Consider the following 23,181-nt stretch of genomic DNA (forward strand, 5'->3'; position numbering starts at 1 on the left):
CGTCCTGTCCCCTTTGCAGAAAAGCATCCCCAAAGAATGATGTTTCCACCTCCATGCTTCACGGTTGGGATGGTGTTCTTGGGGTTGTACTCATCTTTCTTCTTCCTCCAAACACGGCGAGTGGAGTTTAGACCAAAAAGCTCTATTTTTGTCTCATCAGACCACATGACCTTCTCCCATTCCTCCTCTGGATCATCCAGATGGTCATTGGCAAACTTCAGACGGGCCTGGACATGCGCTGGCTTGAGCAGGGGGACCTTGCGTGCGCTGCAGGATTTTAATCCATGACGGCGTAGTGTGTTACTAATGGTTTTCTTTGAGACTGTGGTCCCAGCTCTCTTCAGGTCATTGACCAGGTCCTGCCGTGTAGTTCTGGGCTGATCCCTCACCTTCCTCATGATCATTGATGCCCCACGAGGTGAGATCTTGCATGGAGCCCCAGTCCGAGGGTGATTGACCATCATCTTGAACTTCTTCTATTTTCTTCTATTTTCTAATAATTGCGCCAACAGTTGTTTCCTTCTCACCAAGCTGCTTGCCTATTGTCCTGTAGCCCATCCCAGCCTTGTGCAGGTCTACAATTTTATCCCTGATGTCCTTACACAGCTCTCTGGTCTTGGCTATTGTGGAGAGGTTGGAATCTGTTTGATTGAGTGTGTGGACAGGTGTCTTTTATACAGGTAACGAGTTCAAACAGGTGCAGTTAATACAGGTAATGAGTGGAGAACAGGAGGGCTTCTTAAAGAAAAACTAACAAGTCTGTGAGAGCCGTAATTCTTACTGGTTGGTAGGTGATCAAATACTTATGTCATGCAATAAAATGCAAATTAATTATTTAAAAATCATACAATGTGATTTTCTGGATTTTTGTTTTAGATTCCGTCTCTCACAGTTGAAGTGTACCTATGATAAAAATGACAGACCTCTACATGCTTTGTAAGTAGGAAAACCTGCAAAATCGGCAGTGTATCAAATACTTGTTCTCCCCACTGTACATATTCTTTATCCCTTTACACTTGTGTGTATAAGGTAGTAGTTGTGGAACTGTTAGGTTAGATTACTTGTTAGTTATTACTGCATTGTCGGAACTAGAAGCACAAGCATTTCGCTACACTCGCATTAACATCTGCTAACCAAATAAAATTTGATTTGATTTGATTATTTAATATATGCCAACGATCTTCCTTATGCCTTAGCTGAAACTCAAGCTACTATATTTGCAGATGATGCTACAATTTATGTAGCAAGACAATCGGTTCAACAGGTACATCAAGCTTTACAAGGAGATTTGGAGAATATCAGGGAGTGGGTTTGCCAAAACAAACTTGTTTTAAACACCAAGAAAACCAAAGTTATGTTGGTCTGTTCCACTAGGAAAAGGCCAAAACAGCATGGGATACAATTAAGTATGGGAGGAGTACAAATTGAAGAAGTGGCAGAAACCAAACTATTGGAAGTGCAGCTAGACAACTGCTTATCATGGTCGTCTCAAATAACTAATCTATGTATAAAAAAAAAACTATTAAAACAGCATGCATAATCAGAAGGATAGCTAAATATTTACCAGGAAAAATTATTCAGCAAATAACACAAGCATTAATTGAGAGTCAGGTGAACTACTGTTCTGTGGTCTGGGGAAATGCATCACCAAGTGAAGTTAGGAGGCTGCAGAATGCACAGAACAAAGCAGCAAGGATTGTTTTAAGGTGGCGATATGGTTCTTTTGTTGCAGTCATGCTCAATGTTCTTGGTTGGTCATCAATCGACAAGATAATTGAAAAAAACATGCTTATTTTATTTCATAATATACATCATTTAAAACGGCCAAGTTCTATTCACAACGGTATTCAGTTGGTAAGAGACAGACATTCCGTAAATACTAGGAATAGATTGTTCACCATCTATGCGTTGTCCAGACAGAAAAGAGAAATAGGCAAAATAACATTTCGATTTAGAGCAATAAAGAAATGGAATAAATTAACTGAGCAAACCAGAAACCTTTCAATATATACATTTAAACATTATTTTAAAACGATTTAAATATAATACATATAAATGTTGTGGGACTATAGTAGATGAAGAATCAATATTTTTTAGATTGAGTATTTATTGGGTCATTATGTTAGTATATTATGTTTGTAATAGTGTGTTATATGTGGAAATGTGTTCGTATTATAAATTGTATTTTAATGTTTAAGTACTCTTGGAAGATTAGTCCAAATGGGGACTAAAGGAGATCCAAATAAAATCAAAATCCCCTGGCGTGTGCTGAGCTTTCAGATGATCACAGTCCCAATGATGCCAGCTGACTTGTTACAAGGTCGTTGACCTTGGATCTGAGATTAGAGATTAGAGTTGTAAACGGGAGAGAAAATAGTACAACTAGCAAACAAAGCAAAGTAACTACATAGTATTTCTGGTTAGACATATACATGTTACAGTATGTTCATCCACATCACTTCCATATGTCTAACACTGTCCTTTATCCCTCTTGTCTTTTTCACTCTGTGGTGGATGACCAGCGGCTAAAGCTGCACTGAAAAAATCGGAGGAGGAGGCGGGGCTGTTGGAAGTTACAGTACAAGGTTGTTTTAGCTGTAAAAATGTTATTTTGATCTTAGACATCATTTGCAATAGACATTGTTTGGCCATCACATACATTACCAGTCAAAAGTTTGGACACACCTTCTCATTCAAGGGTTTTTCTTTATTTTTACTATTTTCTACATTGTAGAATAATAGTGAAGACATCAAAACTATGAAATTACACATATGGAATCATGTAGTAACCAAAAAAGTGCTAAACAAATCAGAATATATTTCAGATTTGAGTTACTTCAAAGTACTCTTTGCCTTGATGACAGCTTTGCACACTCTTGGCATTCTCAACCAGCTTCACCTGGAATGCTTTTCCAACAGTCTTGAAGGAGTTCCCACATATACTGAGCACTTGTTGTTTGCTTTTCCTTCACTCTGCGGTCCAACTCATCCCAAACCATCTCAATTGGGTAGAGGTCGGGTGGTTGTGGAGGCCAGTTCATCTGATGAGGCACTCCATCACTCTCCTTTGTCAAATAGCCCTTACACAGCCTGGAGGTGTGTTGGGTCATTGTCCTGTTGAAAAGCAAATGATAGTCGCACTAAGCACAAACCAGATGGGATGGCGTATCGCTGCTGATTGAGATTTAAGTGTGCCTTGAATACCAAAACAAATCACTGACAGTGTCACCAGCAAAGCACCATCACACTTCCTCCTCCATGCTTCAGGGTGGGAAGCACAAATGCAGAGATCATCCATCCACCTACTCTGTGTCTCACAAAGACAAGGCAGTTAGAACCAACAATCTCAAATTTGGACTCATCAGACCAAAAGGACAGATTCACTGTTCTAATGTCCATTGCTCGTGTTTCTTGGCCCAAGCAAGCCTCTTCTTATTATTGATGTCCTTTTGTAGTGGTTTCTTTGCAGCAATTTGACCATGAAGGCCTGATTCACACAGTCTCTTCTGAACAGTTGATGTGGAGATGTCTGTTTCTTGAACTCTGTGAAGCATTTATTTGGGCTGCAATCTGAGTTGCAGTTAAGTCTAATGAACTTATCCTCTGCAGCAGAGGTAACTCTGGGTCTTCCTTTCCTGTGGCGGTCCTCCTGAGCCAGGTTTTTGCGACTGCACTTGAAGACTGCACTTTTCTGGATTGACTGACCTTCATGTCTTAAAGTAATGATGGACTGTCGTTTCTCTTTGCTTATTTGAGCTGTTCTTGCCATAATATGGACTTGGTCTTTTACCAAATAGGGCTATCTTTTGTATCACACCCCTACCTTGTCACAACACAACTGATTGGCTCAAACGCATTAAGGATAGAAATTCCACAAATGAACTTTTAACAAGGCTCACCTGTTAATTGAAATGCATTCCAGGTGACTACCTCATGACGCTGATTGAGAGAATGCCAAGAGTGTGCAAAGCATTCATCAAGGCAAAGGGTGGCTACTTTGAAGAATCTAAAATATATTTTGATTTGTTTAAGACTATTTTGGTGATTCCATATGTGTTATTTCATAGTTTTGATGTCTTCACTATTTTTCTACGATGTAGAAAATAGTCAAATTAAAGAAAGACCCTTGAATGTGTAAGTGTGTCCAAACTTTGGACTGGTACTGTATATTTTAAGACAAAATAATACCACTTTACAGTTTCTGAATAAAACTATTTGTTTATGTTTTAATTGAATCGGAAACAAATATCCTGAGGATGACTTTTCTGAGAACACTGGAAATATAACTTCTACACCAAAAGGTTCTCCTTATATGGTGTTTATTACCTTGGGCATAAGGAACTTTGAATACATATAATATTAATGGGGATGAATGTTTTTGTGTGTAAAGGAAATGTGAAGGAGGTAATAGAGCTGTTAAACAAGCAGAATGCAGACGCAAACAGGAAACAGCACACTGCACCAGCTGGAAGATGTTTCTCTCCAACAAAAAGTGGTGGTCACAGCCCTCTGTACATACAGAATGACAGTCTCTCAGACAGACAGACAGGTGATTTTATGTCCCATGGCAGATAGATTAAACACAATACTCAATATTGAGACTGACAATGACATAGTAAGTCATGTTATCGTTAAGACAAATATGTCTATATAATAGTATTTGTGTAGTCTTGTATCAACCCATCATCTCATTCTGTGTTTCAGTGACAGACACAGAGCCTGTACAGGACAAACCCAACCCGGCCCAACCAAAACTAGTTACACCAGAATCCAAAGAAGCCCAGCTAGGCATGAACACACCAGAACCCAACCAGGAAACCGCTCCAGAGAGAGAGACAGACTCAGCAGGCACAACAGAGCCAACTCGAGGCCAAACAGACGGCACAACAGAGCCAGCTCGAGACCAAACAGACGGCACAACAGAGCCAGCTCGAGACCAAACAGACGGCACAACAGAGCCAGCTCGAGACCAAACAGACGGCACAACAGAGCCAGCTCGAGACCAAACAGATTCAGCAGGCACAACAGAGCCAGCTCGAGACCAAACAGATTCAGCAGGCACAACAGAGCCAGCTCGAGGCCAAACAGACGGCACAACAGAGCCAGCTCCAGGCCAAACAGATTCAGCAGGCACAACAGAGCCAGCTCGAGACCAAACAGACGGCACAACAGAGCCAGCTCGAGACCAAACAGATTCAGCAGGCACAACAGAGCCAGCTCGAGACCAAACAGATTCAGCAGGTACAACAGAGCCAGCTCGAGACCAAACAGATTCAGCAGGCACAACAGAGCCAGCTCCAGGCCAAACAGATTCAGCAGGCACAACAGAGCCAGCTCCAGGCCAAACAGACGGCACAACAGAGCCAGCTCGAGACCAAACAGACGGCACAACAGAGCCAGCTCGAGACCAAACAGATTCAGCAGGCACAACAGAGCCAGCTCCAGGCCAAACAGATTCAGCAGGCACAACAGAGCCAGCTCGAGACCAAACAGATTCAGCAGGCACAACAGAGCCAGCTCGAGACCAAACAGATTCAGCAGGCACAACAGAGCCAGCTCGAGACCAAACAGATTCAGCAGGCACAACAGAGCCAGCTGGAGACCAAACAGATTCAGGAGCCACGGCAGGGATCTGTGATGGACAACCAGACAGACAATGAAGATAAAGGTGGGAAAAGATGAAGAGAAGGGAAAGAACCTCAGACAGAAGCAAGGTGGAGAAGATACGGAGCTGGATAGAGATAGAACGGAGGAGAGGGGGAATGATGCAAAGCCAGAGATAAAGAACGAAGGAGAAAGGACAGTACACAGCAGACCACAAAGACAAGAACCAGACAAATCAACACACAGGAGGACAGGACATCCAGCCAGGGGAGTAGACAGAATAATGAAGAGGAAGAATAAAGGGAAAGGGAACAGAGGAAGGAATAAAGAGACAGGGAGGAGAAAGACGAGAGAAAAGAGAACAGAGATGGGAAAATGGACCACAATACAGGTATGGTTGCAAACACAGAGGATGAGGGGGGAAATGAAGGAGAGATGGGGGTGGAAGGGGAAGAGCAGACGGAACCAGACACAGAGATAGAAGGAGATGCCAACCAAACAACCACCCAGAGTGATGAGGAGATGGATGAGACATCCACCCCAGACCCCAATGAGTAGCACATTACCCAGACTACACTACAGGAAAAGTCCAGTGACTCCACAGGACTCCTTCTAGAGGACCAAGAAGAGATGGCGCATGAGACATCCACCCCAGGCCCCAATGAGTAGCACATTACCCAGACTACACTACAGGGGCAGTCCAGTGACTCCACAGGATCCATAGAGAACCAAGAAGAGATGGAACATGAGACATCCACCCCAGACCCCAATGAGTAGCACATTACCCAGACTACACTACAGGGGCTGTCCAGTGACTCCACAGGATCCATAGAGAACCAAGAAGAGATGGAACATGAGACATCCACCCCAGGCCCCAATGAGTAGCACATTACCCAGACTACACTACAGGGGCTGTCCAGTGACACACAATAATCCCTAATGGAGAAACGTTTGGATAACAGGTCTCTACCTTATTTTCTACTGGAGTTAGAAGTGCTGTCCTCATACTGTTAGAAGAAAGACAGTAGTGAAGAAAATGCTCGACGCTACATATTTATTGATTGACTTTCACAGTGAAAAGAAAAGTGAATGAAGTGCTCAGTGTAATAGAAGCATTGGAATTTCTTGATTGTGGTTTCATAGTTTGAATACAGCATTTTCCTCTAAGGTTACGTTTCAGTTCTACGTACCTGTGGTAGCTAACATAATACATAACATACTACAAGTTAATGCACTATTTGTTATTTTAGCTACATTTAAAGATATGTTTTAATGAACCTTAACATACTGTTATTGCTAAAGCACTTACTTAGGCTACTGATATGTCATCTTGATGTGTTGTCATAGGTCCTCAGTGATCAGTGTAAATAAATAAATGTTAACAGAATGATGTGAATTAATGACTGTAACCAGACCAGAACAAGCAGGTGTCACTATGCAGGTTGATGTTTGTCATGGGTCTTGTCCTGGAGGCAGAACTGAGTGCTTTCTACTAGATGGGCCAGATGCAGTCACAATTGGCTATATTGTAAAAACAAGCGGGTGTCTCCACATTATGTGGTACTTAACAGCCCCCCCCAGAGTAATGAAGATGGGGCAGAACTGGGAACTTGATATCAAGTGAACCTTCACATGTCCTTTCCTTCATAATATCATGTTATTATAAGTCATATTATGTGAAACACAAGACGAATCTGAATTTGACTGGAATTCCTACACAGCTAAACAATTTAGGCCTATTGGATTATACTCTATATTGTATAAAACAAAAACTGGTAGGGGCATGTTCACCATGGTCAATATCACATGACCAAATCAACTCAATGACTAATAACAGTGAAGATAACCTTTGGTTATGAAGAAGATATTTCACAGCGGCAGGTCTGTAATGAAGTGAGATAAGGAGACAGGCAAATGCTATAAACAATGGGAAGGTTGGAAGTAGGGTTTGATCCCTGTTGTCAGGTGGAAAGTTGTATGCAACACGTGCCGGGAGCGTTACCAGTACACCAAGGCTCTGCACAGGAAATAGTAATGGTTGATGGTAGTGGATAACCAAATCATAGATTGCAGTCTCCTTGTCCATAGACTGCTTTCAAGGTAAGGACACAAACATTTTACATTTTGTAATTTAGGTGAACTCTCTTTAAAATAATGCTGGAAGAATGTCCTGCCTCCTCCAGGAGGGGTGGCCACCCCTGATCTATGTTTCCCAAGTGCTGGCGCGGCGGTCTAATGCGTCACTACAGGCTGGGGTTTGATCCCAGGCTGTGTCACAGCCGGCCGTGAACGGGTCCCGTAAGGCGGCGCACAATTGGCCCAGCATCGTCCGGGTTTGTCCAGGGGGCTTTCCTTGGCTCATTGCACTCTATTGATTCCTTGTTTGCGGGCCGGGTGCCTGCAATCTGACCGTCGTCAGTTGAACAGTGTTTCCTCCAACACATTGGGGCAGCTGGCTTCTGGGTTAAGCGAGCAGGTGTTAATAAGCAGTGTGGCTTGGCGGGTCATGTTTCAGAGGGCGTGTCCTTCGGCTATCCCGGGCCTGTTGGGGAGTTGCAGAGATGAGACAATTGGCTATCACAAAATTGGGGAGAAGAATTGGGTAAAATTATAGACAAAATAATGTATATATATCAATGTTCAGGTGGTTTATGCCTACTAGTTGAAGATCCTTGCCATCATCTCTACATAGACAAAATATTATGTGTTTATGAGTTGCCTAGCGTGTGCACAATACTAAAATGTCAACAATTATATTTGATTCCAATGCTTATTTGTATGACTTATTCAAAACTGTCCATGAATGTTTGCAAAAATACTTAGCCTCATATAATTCATTTTCAAAGACACAAATCGGCATATGAGATTTCAGATATGTGATTACACTGGAAAAACTGGGAGGAAATAGAATAATAAAATACGTAGGTAATAACAAGCACAGTAATTATCCTATATTTTAGCCCATTAAGAATGAGAATTGTTCCACTGATCAGTTTAAATTAAGTAAATAATAAAATCTCCTGAAGAGAAGATTACATAAATCTGCACCTACACACTAATCAAATTATTGTTGTATTTATTGTGCCCACTAGATTCAAACTGCCGCTTACTGCTTCACAATCTGTTTTTCAAAATGATTTTCATAGTTACAAATCAGGTCACCCTACCAAACTTCCCTGCTAAAACATACTGTAAATCTGTCTGCTGCCTTTAAATTGTCACAGTCTTAATGCCAATCACCAAACGAGGGGACAAATGCAAGTGTGGATTAAATTGACTTTAGTACATGCTGTCAAAAGACTGCATTCTGCAATAGGGACAGCAGCAAAGCAACCTAATTTTGTTGACAACATTGTACATAAAACAGCGCTGGCTTTTTACAGTTTTATAAACTCAGCGGAGAACGTTCTCTCCATTCAACTCCACTTCAATCTTGAAGGGTGTTTTTTAAAACATGCATCCAATCTCCTTGCTCCCTTACATAACTAGACCAATATGCTTCAATGTGCCGCGGGTCACAGTGCTGTGGTAAGACAGGACGATGATAGAGCTTCTGCGCGTGATGTTAAATTGATTTGGAGCGCTGTTGAAAAGTAAATACACTGACTATACAATGGACTAATTATAAAAATAAAAGCAATACTTTTCAATGCGTGAGATATAAGAGGGTCACATGCGTGTGTCTCATGGCCAATACGTGAGAGTTGGCAGCTCTGTGGCGGTTTCGATGGTACAATGATTACACTATACTTGCTTGTTTTGTCACATAAACGGAAATTAAGCAAACTATTAGAATTTTAGCAACCAGAAAATGGCGGAGCGATTTCGCCATATTGCATCTTTAAGTGTATGGCCCATTTGATCATTATACAACCTGAGCAATGAGTGACTCAGACAACTGCGAACTTACACTTTGAAAGAGATTTGCGTCAGTTCAAATCTGGCATCAGGACAAAATGTGATTCATAGTCACCGAATATATTTTAAGTATTTTAATTAAACTCAAACGATAAATGGTAAATGCAATTTTCGTATATACGGGTTCACTGTATCTCCGCGCAGGGTAGATCAGAGAACTGTGGAATGTACTCAAATAGTAGTTTTTATACTATGACAATTTTATTCTCAACGTGTCCATTTGGCCTATCATAGTAGAGGTTTAGCCTGGTTAATACTCTTGCTCCTCCTTTGTGGGCCACCGAACTTGTCCAAGCCCCTTGGCGTTTTCCTTCTCCACATCTGGTTGTTGGGTAGAGCACCTCCGTCCTGTGTCCCCCTCGATTCTTCACTCAAACAATTCCTAATATGGTACTGAACAGTCTCTTCACCATCCTGGTTGGCCCAGAGTGATGCACCCCTCCCCTCTCCAGACTGTCCACAGCTTTTATGGCCTGTGGTGGTCAGTCCTTACACACCTACACACACACCCCCCTCTGTATTGTGTGTGTGTGTAACAAATCAACATTCATTTTCAACCTATATGCTACCCGGCTATAGTGCATAAACATAAATCCTAACAACTTTCAACAAGTGGAGAAGGCTGTTCAATTGCAATGGCAGCTCGCGTTTACTTCACAATCGTGTTCGGGAGTCTTTGTCTTTCTTATCACTTAACAAAATACTGTCATTTCTACACTGGCTGGTGCACCACGTATTTTTCAGCACAGAGGCTGGTTACCTAGGTTTTAGGAGGTTATTGGGTCACTCAGCAATTTTACAGGTATAAAGACACATAAGAAAGTAGGGCCTAGAATAAGCACATAGTTTTCCTAGAGGCCTAATAGTACTGTAATAGCACTGTGTTGGCTAGTCTTTCACTGGGAAACGTTTGACATAGGGGAACTCACGTTTGTTCCAGCCTAGGTTATGTACACAAGCGGAACTTACTAGTCTGCCATGTTAATGATTTACTGTATCACAAGATAAGGTCCATTGCTGTATGGTGGAAATACCACTACTAGGCCTCCTACTGATGAAGGAAGGAGTTGTTACATGTATCTTACAAAGGCTGCATTTACACAGGCATCCCAATTCTGATCTTTGGCCCATGTATTTGGCAGTAGCGGTGTGTGGGTAAAATCACTGGGGAAGCCAAGACAGAAAAAAGCCATATTACAACCTATGTGTTGTGGTAATGGCGTTGTTTGCTGTATAACCTGTTAGTTCATATTCCTTGTGACCATTATATATAGGCCTACGGTCGAGACAATAAGACAGAGTGGCAGAATAAATTCAACTACTCCTTTGTTTCATCACAAAACCGGAGTGCAACTTCTATCCGGTGAAGTCCACAAAGCATATTGTATGTAACAAACTGTTACATGAACTACAGCAGGGTCAAGTAAGTTAATGTTTCTGACATTTTCGTGCCACTAAACAACCTTTGATTTAGAACCACAGAGAATTACAGGAGCTGTTGACTCACCCTACTTGTAGGGAAACGCCAATGCCATCGGCCTCTCTTTCATGTTGACAAATTGGTCTATCACTCTGTCATACAGTACACACTTTTATTTTTTGTTGTCCTAGACTACCAGGCTAAAATGCTAGCCTAACTTCATTTCATGGGCAACATTAGCTAGTTAACATTAGCCTTCTACATCTAGCTACATATTGAACTTCCATTCTCTCAGGCCAGGAGCACAATGTATGAATATAATGGTTGGATCAAAATCACCGTTATCATCATTGGCCAGTACGGAGAAGGATCGGACCATTTTTTTCCATTTTTGCCTAAAATGACATACCCAAATCTAACTGCCTTTAGCTCAGGACCTGAAACAAGGATATGCATTTTCTTTAAACTATTTGAAAGGAAACACTTTTAAGTTTGTGGAAATGTGAAATGAATGTAGGAGAATACAACACATTAGATCTGGTAAAAGATAATGCAAAAAAAACATGCTTTTTTTTAACCATCACCTTTGAAATGCAAGAGAAAGGCCATAATGTATTATTCCAGCCCAGACGCAAGTTAGATTGTGGCCACTAGATGGCAGCAGTGAATGTGCAATGTTTTAGACTTTGCTCAACCATCCGGTGGGGGGAGACCGATCTCGTAGAAGTTAAGTAAAACCACAAGTCAAAATTGTTGTCTCCAACTATGGCTAATTTAGGAAAGGTATAATTTTAGATAGCTAGCTATCCACCCGAGGACAACAAGACAACTAGATGCAACAATTCAAATAGTTTCTGTCAATGATGTATGCTCTCAATGCGATTTGATTGGAGAGAAGCTAAACTGGATTCAAGTGACACTTTTATTGGTGCGCCAGGACCATTCACAGTTGAACTCAGTTTAGCTCAATGCTGATTTGCTATTATTATAAAAAAATATATATATAAATGGAGGACAAATGGTCGCTGGCTTCCCTTGCATTCAATGCTACGCGCGGCAACAATTTCATACTCTTTGGACCAGAAAGCATCAGATAGATGACCTACACATACAGAGACAGAGGGACGCTCTTTCGCTCGCTCAGATGCTTTCTCTGGTGAGAAACATTCAGCCTCTTGCAAATGTAATGAAAATGATGAAACACAGAGAGACAAATTATTTTATATGTATTTTTCTTGGGGAAGCCTGGCTTTCCTTGGCATCCATGAATACACTCCACTGATTATTGGTATTTTGACCAATCAGATAAGATCTTTTGCTAGCTACATCTAGATCATTAGGCAGACACTCTTATCCAGAACACCTTAGGGTTAAGTGCTTTGTTCAAGTGCATAGCTACAGATGTTTCACCTAGTCAGCTCAGGGATTCAAACCAGCAACTTTGAGTTTACTTGCTCAACACTCTTATCTTCTAGGCTAAGCTATCACATGAGCTTCAAATTAGCTTGGCGATACCGTCTTTGTCCTCAATTTGTGGAACCAGGAGTCTCATAAAATGTCCATGTCCAGTTTCAGGGGGTCTCTTTGAATTTAGAAAATTCTCCGTTATTAAAATAAATAATTTTTTGCTTCATGAAGTAATCCAACAATGTGTACGCTGCCATCTTGTCTATTTCAAGTCTTCTCCCAGTAATGGCTAACTCCCAGTAATTGATACCAAAATCTTTGGTTAAACCACTTTGTCTGGTGTAACAATCTGTAGCTAATATTTTACCAAAAATTGGGCAAAAGATCATAATTGGCCTGAAACAGCCAATTCAGCAATATCAGTGGGGTGGTAGGCTACTGTGTGTTTCCAAAGAGAAGCTTTTCTCAAATATTTTCTGATTTCCTGTGCCCAGTGGAAGGAACAGGTGCACAGCAGTATAGCAGTCAGGGACGAGAGATCACCCTGACCCCCACATCTCTGGACATATTGAATACATCCTGTGGAAACACAATGGAAACAAGGTGGTAGTGTTCAATGGGAGCCAGAACAGGGAGTATGACAGGTATGAACACAGAATCATCCTGGACTGGCACACTTGAGAGCTAACTATCAGTGGGCTCACAGATGCAGACAGTGGATCCTATTTGTTAGAGGCAGTCATCAACGGCAAGCCACAGGACTCACTCATTGATGTGAAGATAATAGGTAAGTGTTTGTATAGGTCTACAAGTCAATAGTATGTACAGTGTATGAATGAGTGTGCATTTGTCATTAGGCTAAGCCCTAGTTGTATTAACCAATCAGATTAGCAGAGATGAAAACTACTTCTCACTTTTCTAAAGTCTACCTGGAGAGAGAAAGAAAAAGGAATACCTGACAAACCTATCCCCCACACTCAGTGTTTTTAAAGACTCTCAACCCCCTACACTAACAGTGCTGTAACACTTATTCTAGTCTTGTCAAATAACAATCATAGTTAATGTTTACTTGTGTTAGTGTGATACTGCACAGTCTATTGTTTAAAGACTGAAACAGTTTAAGATGCCGTGGAACAGCTCAACATAGCCTGCGTGGTCGACAACACAACCCCAGAGAACATGAACAGTGAGTTATCTACCTTGTTATCCATCCTCTGACCCAGTTCATCTGGAGGAGTCCTGGAGGGTCAGAGAGTCCAGGACCTGAACTGTTCATACCTGGGGGGAGAACCAGGATTCTGAGAACCAGGAGTCTGTCTACACATGTGTGATGAAAACTGCAGAGTTCACCCTGAAGGACTGCTACACTGATGCAGTTAAAACAGCACCGCTATACAGTACAGTGACAATACCAGTGGTGGTAAACATACCTTAATAGAAAATTACTCAAGTAAAATTGAAAGTCACCCAGTAAAATACTACTCGAGTAACAGTAGTTTTTGGTTTTAAATATACTTAAGTATCAAATGTAAATGTAATTGCTAAAGAATACCTAAGTATCAAAAGTAAAAGTTTGAATAATAAAACATTCCTTAAACTATTAAGCAATTGTCTTGAGGAATGTAGAAGTTAAAGTTGTCAAAAATATAAATAGTAAAGTATATATACCCCCACAAAATAAGTATTACTTTAAAGTATTTTTACACCACTGTACAAAATAATATCTGACTTCACATTTTAGCAGACACTCTTATCCAGGGCAACTTACAGTAGTGAGAAAATACATTTTCATACTGGTCCCCCTTGGGAATTGAACACACAACCCTGGCGTTGTAAGTGCCATGCTCTACCAAGTGAGCCACACAGGACATTCTTGCTCTCTCATTGTTATGTTTTGTGTGTTTCATAACCACATATTTATAACAATTCAATAATGATTAGAGGACAGCCGGGAATCAGTTCAATCATGTATCTAAAACGTGCACATCTCAACATCACATTACCCATGATGCTCTGTGCAAGTAGGAGGTACAAAAGTTACAACCTCAATATATAACATCTCCCCTCCTCGTATTTGAATCGTCCCACTGGTTTGAAAGCTTTGTCCTTTGCTCTCAATTCACGATGTTTGACTTGACTCTCCTGTTGACGTCGCACCTACTCCTTTGCATCCAGAGGTTTGAGTAGGTCGATGTATGTGCGTAGCTCCCTCTTCATGAGTAGCAAAAGCAGGCAACGCTTTGGTGGTCGCATGTGGCGTATTCCTGTAGGATCAACACACTATCACAAATTATCCTGAAATAGAAACAAATGACTTATGTGAAATTCATGACAGGCACACAAGAAAGGAAACATTTTTGAATCCACCACACAATTTTGTATACAGTCATTCCAATCACAGATGCCGGCAGTCGGTTACTTAAGACAGAAACGCATAGGTCTAGCAAACCAAACGTTGTGTGTTCAAATCACATGATGGACAACTGTAGCAAGTTTACAACTCCTTTTTAACTACTCAGCTAGCATGTTAGCTTTCCTACAAGCTTCATGCCGTTGATCTACGTGTGTGCGTGCATGTGGGTGGAGTGGGAATTTTGGAGTAGCAGGTAGCCTTGGGGTTAGAGCATTGGACTAGTAACCTGAAGGTTGCAAGATTGACTCCCTGAGCTGACAAGGTAAAAATCTGTCGTTCCGCCCCTGAACAAGGTAGATAACTCACTGTTCCAAGCCTGTCATTGAAAATAAGAATTTGTTCTTAATTGACTTGCCTAGTTAAAGGTCAAATAAAAACATGATATCCTTGCTGGGCCTACTCCCATTCACAAGGGAACGATAGCAGGTTTAATATTTTTGTCTTTTCATTTTGCGAAGCAAGGAAGAGTCACCTTCCTTTGCTAGTAGTAGCTAGCTGGCAGCCTGGCTAGCTGTCTTTAGTCTGACTAAAAACATAGCAAGTTAGCCTTTTTAGCTTCCCACATCTCCATGTGAAATAATCAGATTCATAATTTAAAAAAGATGCCCTGGAAAATATTCTTATACTTGCCGGTGTAACCTAAAATCCCAGTTTGATATGCTGCTTGTGCATTTATTCCCATATCAGCTAAATAGAATGCCATTTTGGCAGGGGCACCACTTTGGTTTTAGAAGTGGGGGGTACATAACCTGGTCTGTGGGCCCCCCCCCCTGTAATTTTTTTGCGGCATCTACAGCTAATTTCCTGTATTTTTACTCAATACAACATGCTGTCTCTATTTAGAACAAAAAGTAACAAAAATGCCAACAGTCATCAAGCTAGGTAAGAAATCATTATTAAATTTGCTGCCCTTAATCTTGTTCTGAACACCTCCAAAACAAAAGTAATGTGGTTTGGTAAGGAGAATGCCCCTCTCCCCACAGGTGATTACTACCTCTGAGGGTTAAGAGCCTGAGGTATTCACCTCAAACAAGTAATTGGGAGTATGGCTAGACGGTACACTGTCCTTCTCAACATATATCAAAGCTGCAGTCTAAAGTTAAATCTAGACTTGGTTTCTTCTGTCATAACCACTCCTCTTTCACCCCAGCTGCCAAACTAACCCTGATGCAGATGACCATCCTACCCATGCTAGATTATGGAGACGTAATTTATAGATCGGCAGGTAAGGGTGTTCTCGAGTGGCTAGATGTTCTTTACCATTCGGCCATCAGATTTGCCACCAATGCTCCTTATAGGACACATCACTGCACTCTATACTCCTCTGTAAACTGGTCATCTCTGTATACCCGTCACAAGATCCACTGGTTGATGCTTATTTATAAAACCCTCTTAGGCCTCACTCCCCCCTATCTGAGATATCTCCTGCAGCCCTCATCCTCCACATACAACACCCGTTCTGCCAGTCACATTCTGTTAAAGGTCCCCAAAGCACACACAATCCCTGGGTCGCTCGTCTTTTCAGTTTGCTGCTGCTTGTGACTGGAACGAGCTGCAACAAACACTCAAACTGGACAGCTTTATCTCAATCTCTTTATTCAAAGACTCAATCATTGACACTCTTACTGACAGTTGTGGCTGCTTTGCGTGATGTATTGTTGTCTCTACCTTCTTGCCCTTTGTGCTGTTGTCTGTGCCCAATGATGTTTGTAACATGTTTTGTGCTGCTGCCATGTTGTGTTGCTACCATGTTCTTGTTATGTTGGGTGGCTACCATGCTGTGTTGTCATGTGTTGCTGCTATGCTATGTTGTTGTCTTCGGTCTCTCTTTATGTACAGTAGTGTTGTCTCGTCGTGATGTGTGTTTTGTCCTATATTTTTAATCCCAGCCCACCGTCCCCGCAGGAGACCTTTTGGTAGGCCGTCAATGTAAATAAGAAGTTAATAAGGAAAAGAAGTTAATAAGGATAAATTAAAAATTAAAAAATAGGTAAAAGTGATTAGTAATCAAATCAAAGCTTATTTGTCACGTGCGCTGAATACAACAGGTGTAGACCTTACAGTGAAATGCTTACTTACAAGCTCTAACCAATAGTGCAAGAAAGGTATTAGGTGAACAATAGGTAGGTAAAGAAATACAACAACAGTAAAAAGACAGGCTATATACAGTAGCGAGGCTATAAAAAGTAGCAAGGCTACATAGTTAGTCAGACCGGTTAGTCAGGCTGATTGTGGTAGTATGTACATGTAGATATGGTTAAAGTGGCTATGCATATATGATGAACAGAGAGTAGCAGTAACGTAAAAGAGGGGTTGGCGGGTGGTGGGTGGGACACAATGCAGATAGCCCGGTTAGCCACTGTGCGGGAGCACTGGTTGGTCGGCCCAATTGAGGTAGTATGTACATGAATGTATAGTTAAAAAGACTATGCATATGTGATAAACAGAGAGTAGCAGCAGCGTAAAAGGAGGGGTTGGGGTGGGGGGGCACACAATGCAAATAGTCCGGGTAGCTATTTGATTACCTGTTCAGGAGTCTTATGGCTTGGGGGTAAAAACTGTTGAGAAGCCTTTTTGTCCTAGACATTGGCACTCCGGTACCGCTTGCCATGCGGTACTAGAGAGAACAGTCTATGACTGGGGTGGCTGGGGTCTTTGGCAATTTTTAGGTCCTTCCTCTGACACCGCCTGGTGAAGAGGTCCTGGGTGGTAGGCAGCTTAGCCCCAGTGATGTACTGGGCCGTACGCACTACCCTCTGTAATGCCTTGCGGTCAGAGGCCGAGCAGTTGCCGTACCAGGCAGTGATGCAACCAGTCAGGATGCTCTCGATGTTGCAGCTGTAGAACCTTTTGAGGATCTCAGGATCCATGCCAAATCTTTTTAGTTTCCTGATGGGGAATAAGCTTTGTCGTGCCCTCTTCACGACTGTTTTGGTGTGTTTGGACCATTCTAGTTTGTTGTTGATGTGGACACCAAGGAACTTGAAGCTCTCAACCTGCTCCACTATAGCGCCGTCGATGAGAATAGGGGCGTGCTTTCTTGTAGTCCACAATGATCTCCATAGTCTTGGTTACGTTGAGGGATAGGTTGTTATTCTGGCACCACTTGGCCAGGTCTCTGACTTCCTCCCTATAGGCTGTCTCATCTTTGTTGGTGATCAGGCCTACAACTGTTGTGTCGTCTGCAAACTTAATGATAGTGTTGGAGTCGTGCCTGGCCATGCAGTTGTGAGTGAACAGGGAGTACAGGAGGGGACTGAGCAAGCACCCCTGGGGAGCTCCAGTGTTGAGGATCAGCGTGGCAGATGTGTTGCTGCCTACCCTCACCACCTGGGGGCGGCCCGTCAGGAAGTCCAGGATCCAGTTGCAAAGGGAGGTGTTTAGTCCCAGGATCCTTAGCTTCGTGATGAGCTTTGAAGGTGTTGAAAGCTGAGCTGTAGTCAATGAATAGCATTCTCATGTAAGTGTTCCATTTGTCCAGGTGGGAAAGGGCAGTGTGGAGTGCAATAGAGATTGCATCATCTGTGGATCTGTTTGGGCGTTATGCAAATTTGGGTGGGTCTAGGGTTTCTGGGATAATGGTGTTGATATGAGCCATTATCAACCTTTCAAAGCACTTCATGGCTACAGACGTGAGTGCTACGGGTCTGTAGTCATTTAGGCAGGTTGCCTTTACGTTCTTGGGCACAGGGACTATGGTGGTCTGCTTGAAACATGTTGGTATTACAGACTTAATCAGGGACATGTTGAAAATGTCAGGGAAGACACCTGCCAGTTGGTCAGCGCATGCCCGGAGCACACGTCCTGGTAATCAGTCTGGCCCCGCAGCCTTGTGTATGTTGACCTGTTTAAAGGTCTCACTCACTTCGGCTACGGAGAGCGTGATCACACAGTCGCCTGGAACAGCTGATGCTCTCATGCATGCCTCAGTGTTGCTTGCCTCGAAGCGAGCATAGAAGTGATTTAGCGGCTGTGCTTCCCTTTGTAGTCTGTAATAGTTTGCAAGCCATGCCACATACTACACCGGCTCCGACGCTCGTCGTATGTTTCAATCTTAGCCCTGTATTGACGCTTTGCCTGTTTGATGGTTCGTCGCAGGGCATAGCAGGATTTCTTGTAAGCTTCTGGGTTAGAGTCCCGCAGCTTGAAAGTGGCAGCTCTAGCCTTTAGCTCAGTGCGAATGTTGCCTGTTTTCCATGGCTTCTGGTTGGGGTATGTACGTACAGTCACTGTGGGGACGACGTCCTCAATGCACTTATTGATAAAGCCAGTGACTGATGTGGTGTACTCCTCAATGCCATCGGAAGAATCCCGGAACAAGTCCAGGCTGTGATAGCAAAACATTCCTGTAGTTTAGCATCTGCTTCATCTGACCACTTTTTTATAGACCGAGTCACTGGTGCTTCCTGCTTTAATTTTCGCTTGTAAGCAGGAATCAGGAGGATAGAGTTGTGGTCGGATTTACCAAATGGAGGGCTAGGGAGAGCTTTGTACGCATCTCTTTGTGTGTGGAGTACAGGTGATCTAGAATTTTTTTTCCCTCTGGTTGCACATTTAACATGTTGATGGAAATTTGGTAGAACTGATTTAAGTTTCCCTGCATTAAAGTCTCCGGCCACTAGGAGCACGGCCTCTGGGTGAATGGTTTCCTGTTTACTTATTTCCTTATACAGCTGACTGAGTGTGGTCTTAGTGCCAGCATCTGTCTGTGCTGGTAATTAAACTGAATAAGCTGAAAACTCTCTAGGCAAGTAGTGTGGCCTGCAATTTATCACAATATACTCTACTTCAGGGGAGCAAAATCTAGACTTCCTTAGATTTCGTGCACCAGCTGTTGTTTACAAATATGCACAGACTGCCCCCCCTCGTCTTACCGGAGTGTGCTGTTCCATCTTGCCGGTGCAGCGTGTATCCCGCTAGCTGAATATCCATGTCGTCATTCAGCCACGATTCCGTGAAACATAGGATATTACAGTTTTTGATGTCCCATTGGTAGGATATTCGTGATCGTACCTCGTCTAGTTTATTGTCCAATGATTGCACGTTGGCGAGTAGTATTGACGCAAACTGTAGTCCTCACGAGCGTCCGGCTCTTTGTCCTCTGTAACTGCGTCGCTTCCTCTTGCAAATAACGTGGATGTCGGCCCTGCTGGGTGTTTGGAGGATGTCTTGTGCGTCTTGTTTGTTGAAGAAAAAATCTTTGTCCAATCCGAGGTGAGTGATCGCTGTCCTGATATCCAGAAGCTCTTTTTTTGCTGTAAGATACGGTTGCAGAAACATTATGTACAAAATAAGTTGCAAATAACGCGAAAAAGAACACAAATAGCACAATTGGTTGGGCGCCCATAAAATTGCTGCCATTTCTTCCGACGCCATTTTGTAAAAGACTGAACTAGATCAAATGTAATTCAATAATAAATATTGTGTTGCACCTTTAACCTAACAAATTAACAACTCTTGAAAAATACAAAGACTTTTGATTGTCTTTATAAAGCATCCTCTATATCAAGCCACCTGCTCGGCCCCCACCAGTCTAGTCAATAACTCAAATCTCCCAACACAATTTCCTTCCCAGTTCACACCTTTAATTTTTGGAAACAAAAAAACATATACACCTCAAATATACATTAATACATAGAAACAGCAAATCCTCCATATAATTAATCTCATAGAACGAATAGTACTGTAGAGCTATTTTTACTTGCACACAATATAGCTGGGTTGTCCCGTCCTGTCCCTAGGGGTCCACCAGCCCCCAACCCAACACACTCCACTCACTCATCTTTAGGATCTTAGTGAAACATTCATTATTGGTTTCGGGTGTGTTAGTCCAAGGCCAGAGTGACAACCCACAGGGCGGTAGACCCCCAGGGCCAGGACTGAGCAGCCCAGCAGCTAGGGATTGCCTAAATAGGTATCTCCCCTGACGTGGGCATGTTTTCAATACAGACTCTTTTAGTCATACTATATTCCATATGAGGCCTCTAGACCTTATGAAAGTTGCCCAGTATACCCTTAATATTGTAATAAATCAAATAAAAAATACATAACTTGACATTGTGGGAGGATAACCAACCTACCAATTAAACTTGCAAGAATTATTATTTTGATGGAAAACTTCATTTTAAACCGTATTCGCATGGGCCTAGTATTACAAGAATATCCTTTATTCCAGAGGACGATTCGGACGTGATTTATGATTTTACGGAAACATGGAGGTTTTTTTTCTAGGCGTGAAGGTATTTCAACAAGTTCAGGCGATAACAGGCTACACTGATAACCCAAGTTTATAAATCATACCAAACCATATTTGGTATAGTGTCGCCATAATATTTTAATTGAGGAAGTGTGATCATAATCATTTAGCGATCCTCAGTAGAAGACGTCCTAAATGCTCCCCAGCCTTCAGATGTGAGCCCGTGAGCCAAACAGCACACTTGCACTTGATATGCGTTTTTAGGCTAATGATGAAAAGGTGAACTAGTTGCAATAAATAGGCACAGTATTTGTTTAAGATGCATTTGGCGATGTTCAATTCATTCGCACAAAACGTATAAACAAAAGCATTCACTGTGTAAATTGATACATGTAGGCACTTCATATAGGCTACAGTCTATGCACAGCATTTAGTCCAATTTATCGAATCAGTTATTGTTTTCCTGAGCAAACCGCGAGCGACACCTGTCAAACTAAAACATTTCTCTCAAAACACAGGGATGTCGATTCGCACGGGACTAGTATTATTATTAGGACTTTGGAGTTTGCCAAAAAACTGTAGGTTATTCTGGCTGGAATTGTTACTCTCTTTTCATGTAAACATTACTGCCATGTAGATTCGGACGGGACTAAAATTACAGATGTTGGTGTTTTGTGCTAGTGGACAAATATATTACCCCCAGTAAAACTATTCCCGTCCGAATATGGCTCCTACGTCTTCAGAAATTAAGTTTCGATATTCCTTCTTAATTCGCTTGATGACGTTATAGAAAAAGGGTTTATTGGATAAATGTTGAATCTCCTTTCTTGCTGCGAAAAATGTATTGGCCTTGGTCCGCCTTTTGTGCGGGTTTTGCGAGGCCTTTTGGGCTAGTTAGCGGGTCATTCCCTTGAAAATATTTCATAACCCTGGCAACCCTGCGTAGTAGGTTACTTTACCTGTGTGCAGGTAGCCAATTTCGCATCTGAATAAGAGCTCTCGACTCCTTGCTTAGTTAGGCTAAATCTGTCTGGTCTGATTTAGTAGGCTATATGCAAGGTTGTCGCCCATCATTTTGTTTGTCCTTAGAAACATTCCCGGGCCGTACCAGAGGGAATGATAACTGGAACGTGCACTTTCACTTTTACTTACTAAGGTTAGCCCACAAACTCGGAATGAAGGAAATGGCAGTCAGCTTTTTTTGGAAAGTTACCATACCGTTTTTGGCTTATTTTGCTGGTGAGTAGCCTATACTAAGTCTTGTCTAAATCAGTCTTTGATTAGAGGGAACAATGAAAACAAGCACTGGAACTGGCTTCAAGGTCCAGAGTTGAGTTTGACGGTTAGAGTTTCCGTCAATGATGTGTATAAATGCGCAGCCATCTTGGCACTATTTTGGAAGCTATAGAAATGCATTTATTAATGTCGACATTCGTTTTTGACGTTTATTCTATGACAGACAACTTGGGTCGGAACCTTTTTTCAATTTTCGCCTAAAATGACATACACAAATCTAACTGCCTGTAGCTCAGGACCTGAAGCAAGAATATGTATATTCTTGATACCATTTGAAAGGAAACACTTTTAAGTTTGTGGAAATGTGAAATTAATGTAGAAGAATAAAACACATTAGATCTGGTAAAAGATAATACAAAGAAAAAAACATGCATTTTTTGAAATGCAAGAGAAAGGTTCAATGCCATACAACTCTCCTTCCGTGGCCTCCAACTGCTCTTAAATGCAAGCAAAACTAAATGCATGCTCTTCAACCGATCGTTGCCCACACCTACCCACCCGTCCAGCATCACTACTCTGGACGATTCTGACTTAGTATATGTGGACAACTACAAATACCTAGGTGTCTGGTTTGACTGTAAACTCTCCTTCCAGACTCACATTAAGCATCTTCAATCCAAAATTATCCCGTTAATGCATACTTTAAATTATATTATGTGAGCTGAACATAAAAAAAAAACATATCAAATCAAACTTTATTTTATACAGCACATTTCAGACATGAAATGCAACTCAATGTCCTTCACAAGAAAAAAGGAATAAAACCAATGAAAAAAATAAAAACTGAAATATTTACTGCACATCAAACATAAGAGGTTAAAACATTTAAGAATAACAATAAAAATGGAGGGACTAAAAAGCACCCTAAGGAAAAGCAAATCTAAAAAGGTGTGTTTTAAGATCTCTTTTAAATATGTCCACTGTTTC

The 23,181-nt window shown here is 41.8% G+C and overlaps 1 protein-coding gene across 4 annotated transcripts in view; it reads left to right on the plus strand.

The window, feature by feature from the left end:
- Positions 1-23,181, plus strand: part of LOC139546482 (protein starmaker-like) — a 51,543-nt gene that overhangs the window by 20,673 nt on the left and 7,689 nt on the right. For 2 of the 4 annotated variants that reach the window (XM_071354900.1, XM_071354902.1), the window contains exon 1: positions 21,838-22,197. The exons of 1 other annotated variant lie outside the window; for it this stretch is intronic. In XM_071354900.1, the coding sequence (XP_071211001.1) occupies positions 22,011-22,197 (187 nt within the window). In that variant the 5' untranslated portion in view covers positions 21,838-22,010. Of the gene's footprint in view, positions 1-21,833; positions 22,198-23,181 lie in introns of those variants that run through there. One more of the 4 variants, XM_071354903.1, reaches the window with a different exon arrangement.

Source organism: Salvelinus alpinus, chromosome 20, assembly GCF_045679555.1.
Source record: "Salvelinus alpinus chromosome 20, SLU_Salpinus.1, whole genome shotgun sequence".
Lineage (NCBI taxonomy): Eukaryota > Metazoa > Chordata > Actinopteri > Salmoniformes > Salmonidae > Salvelinus > Salvelinus alpinus.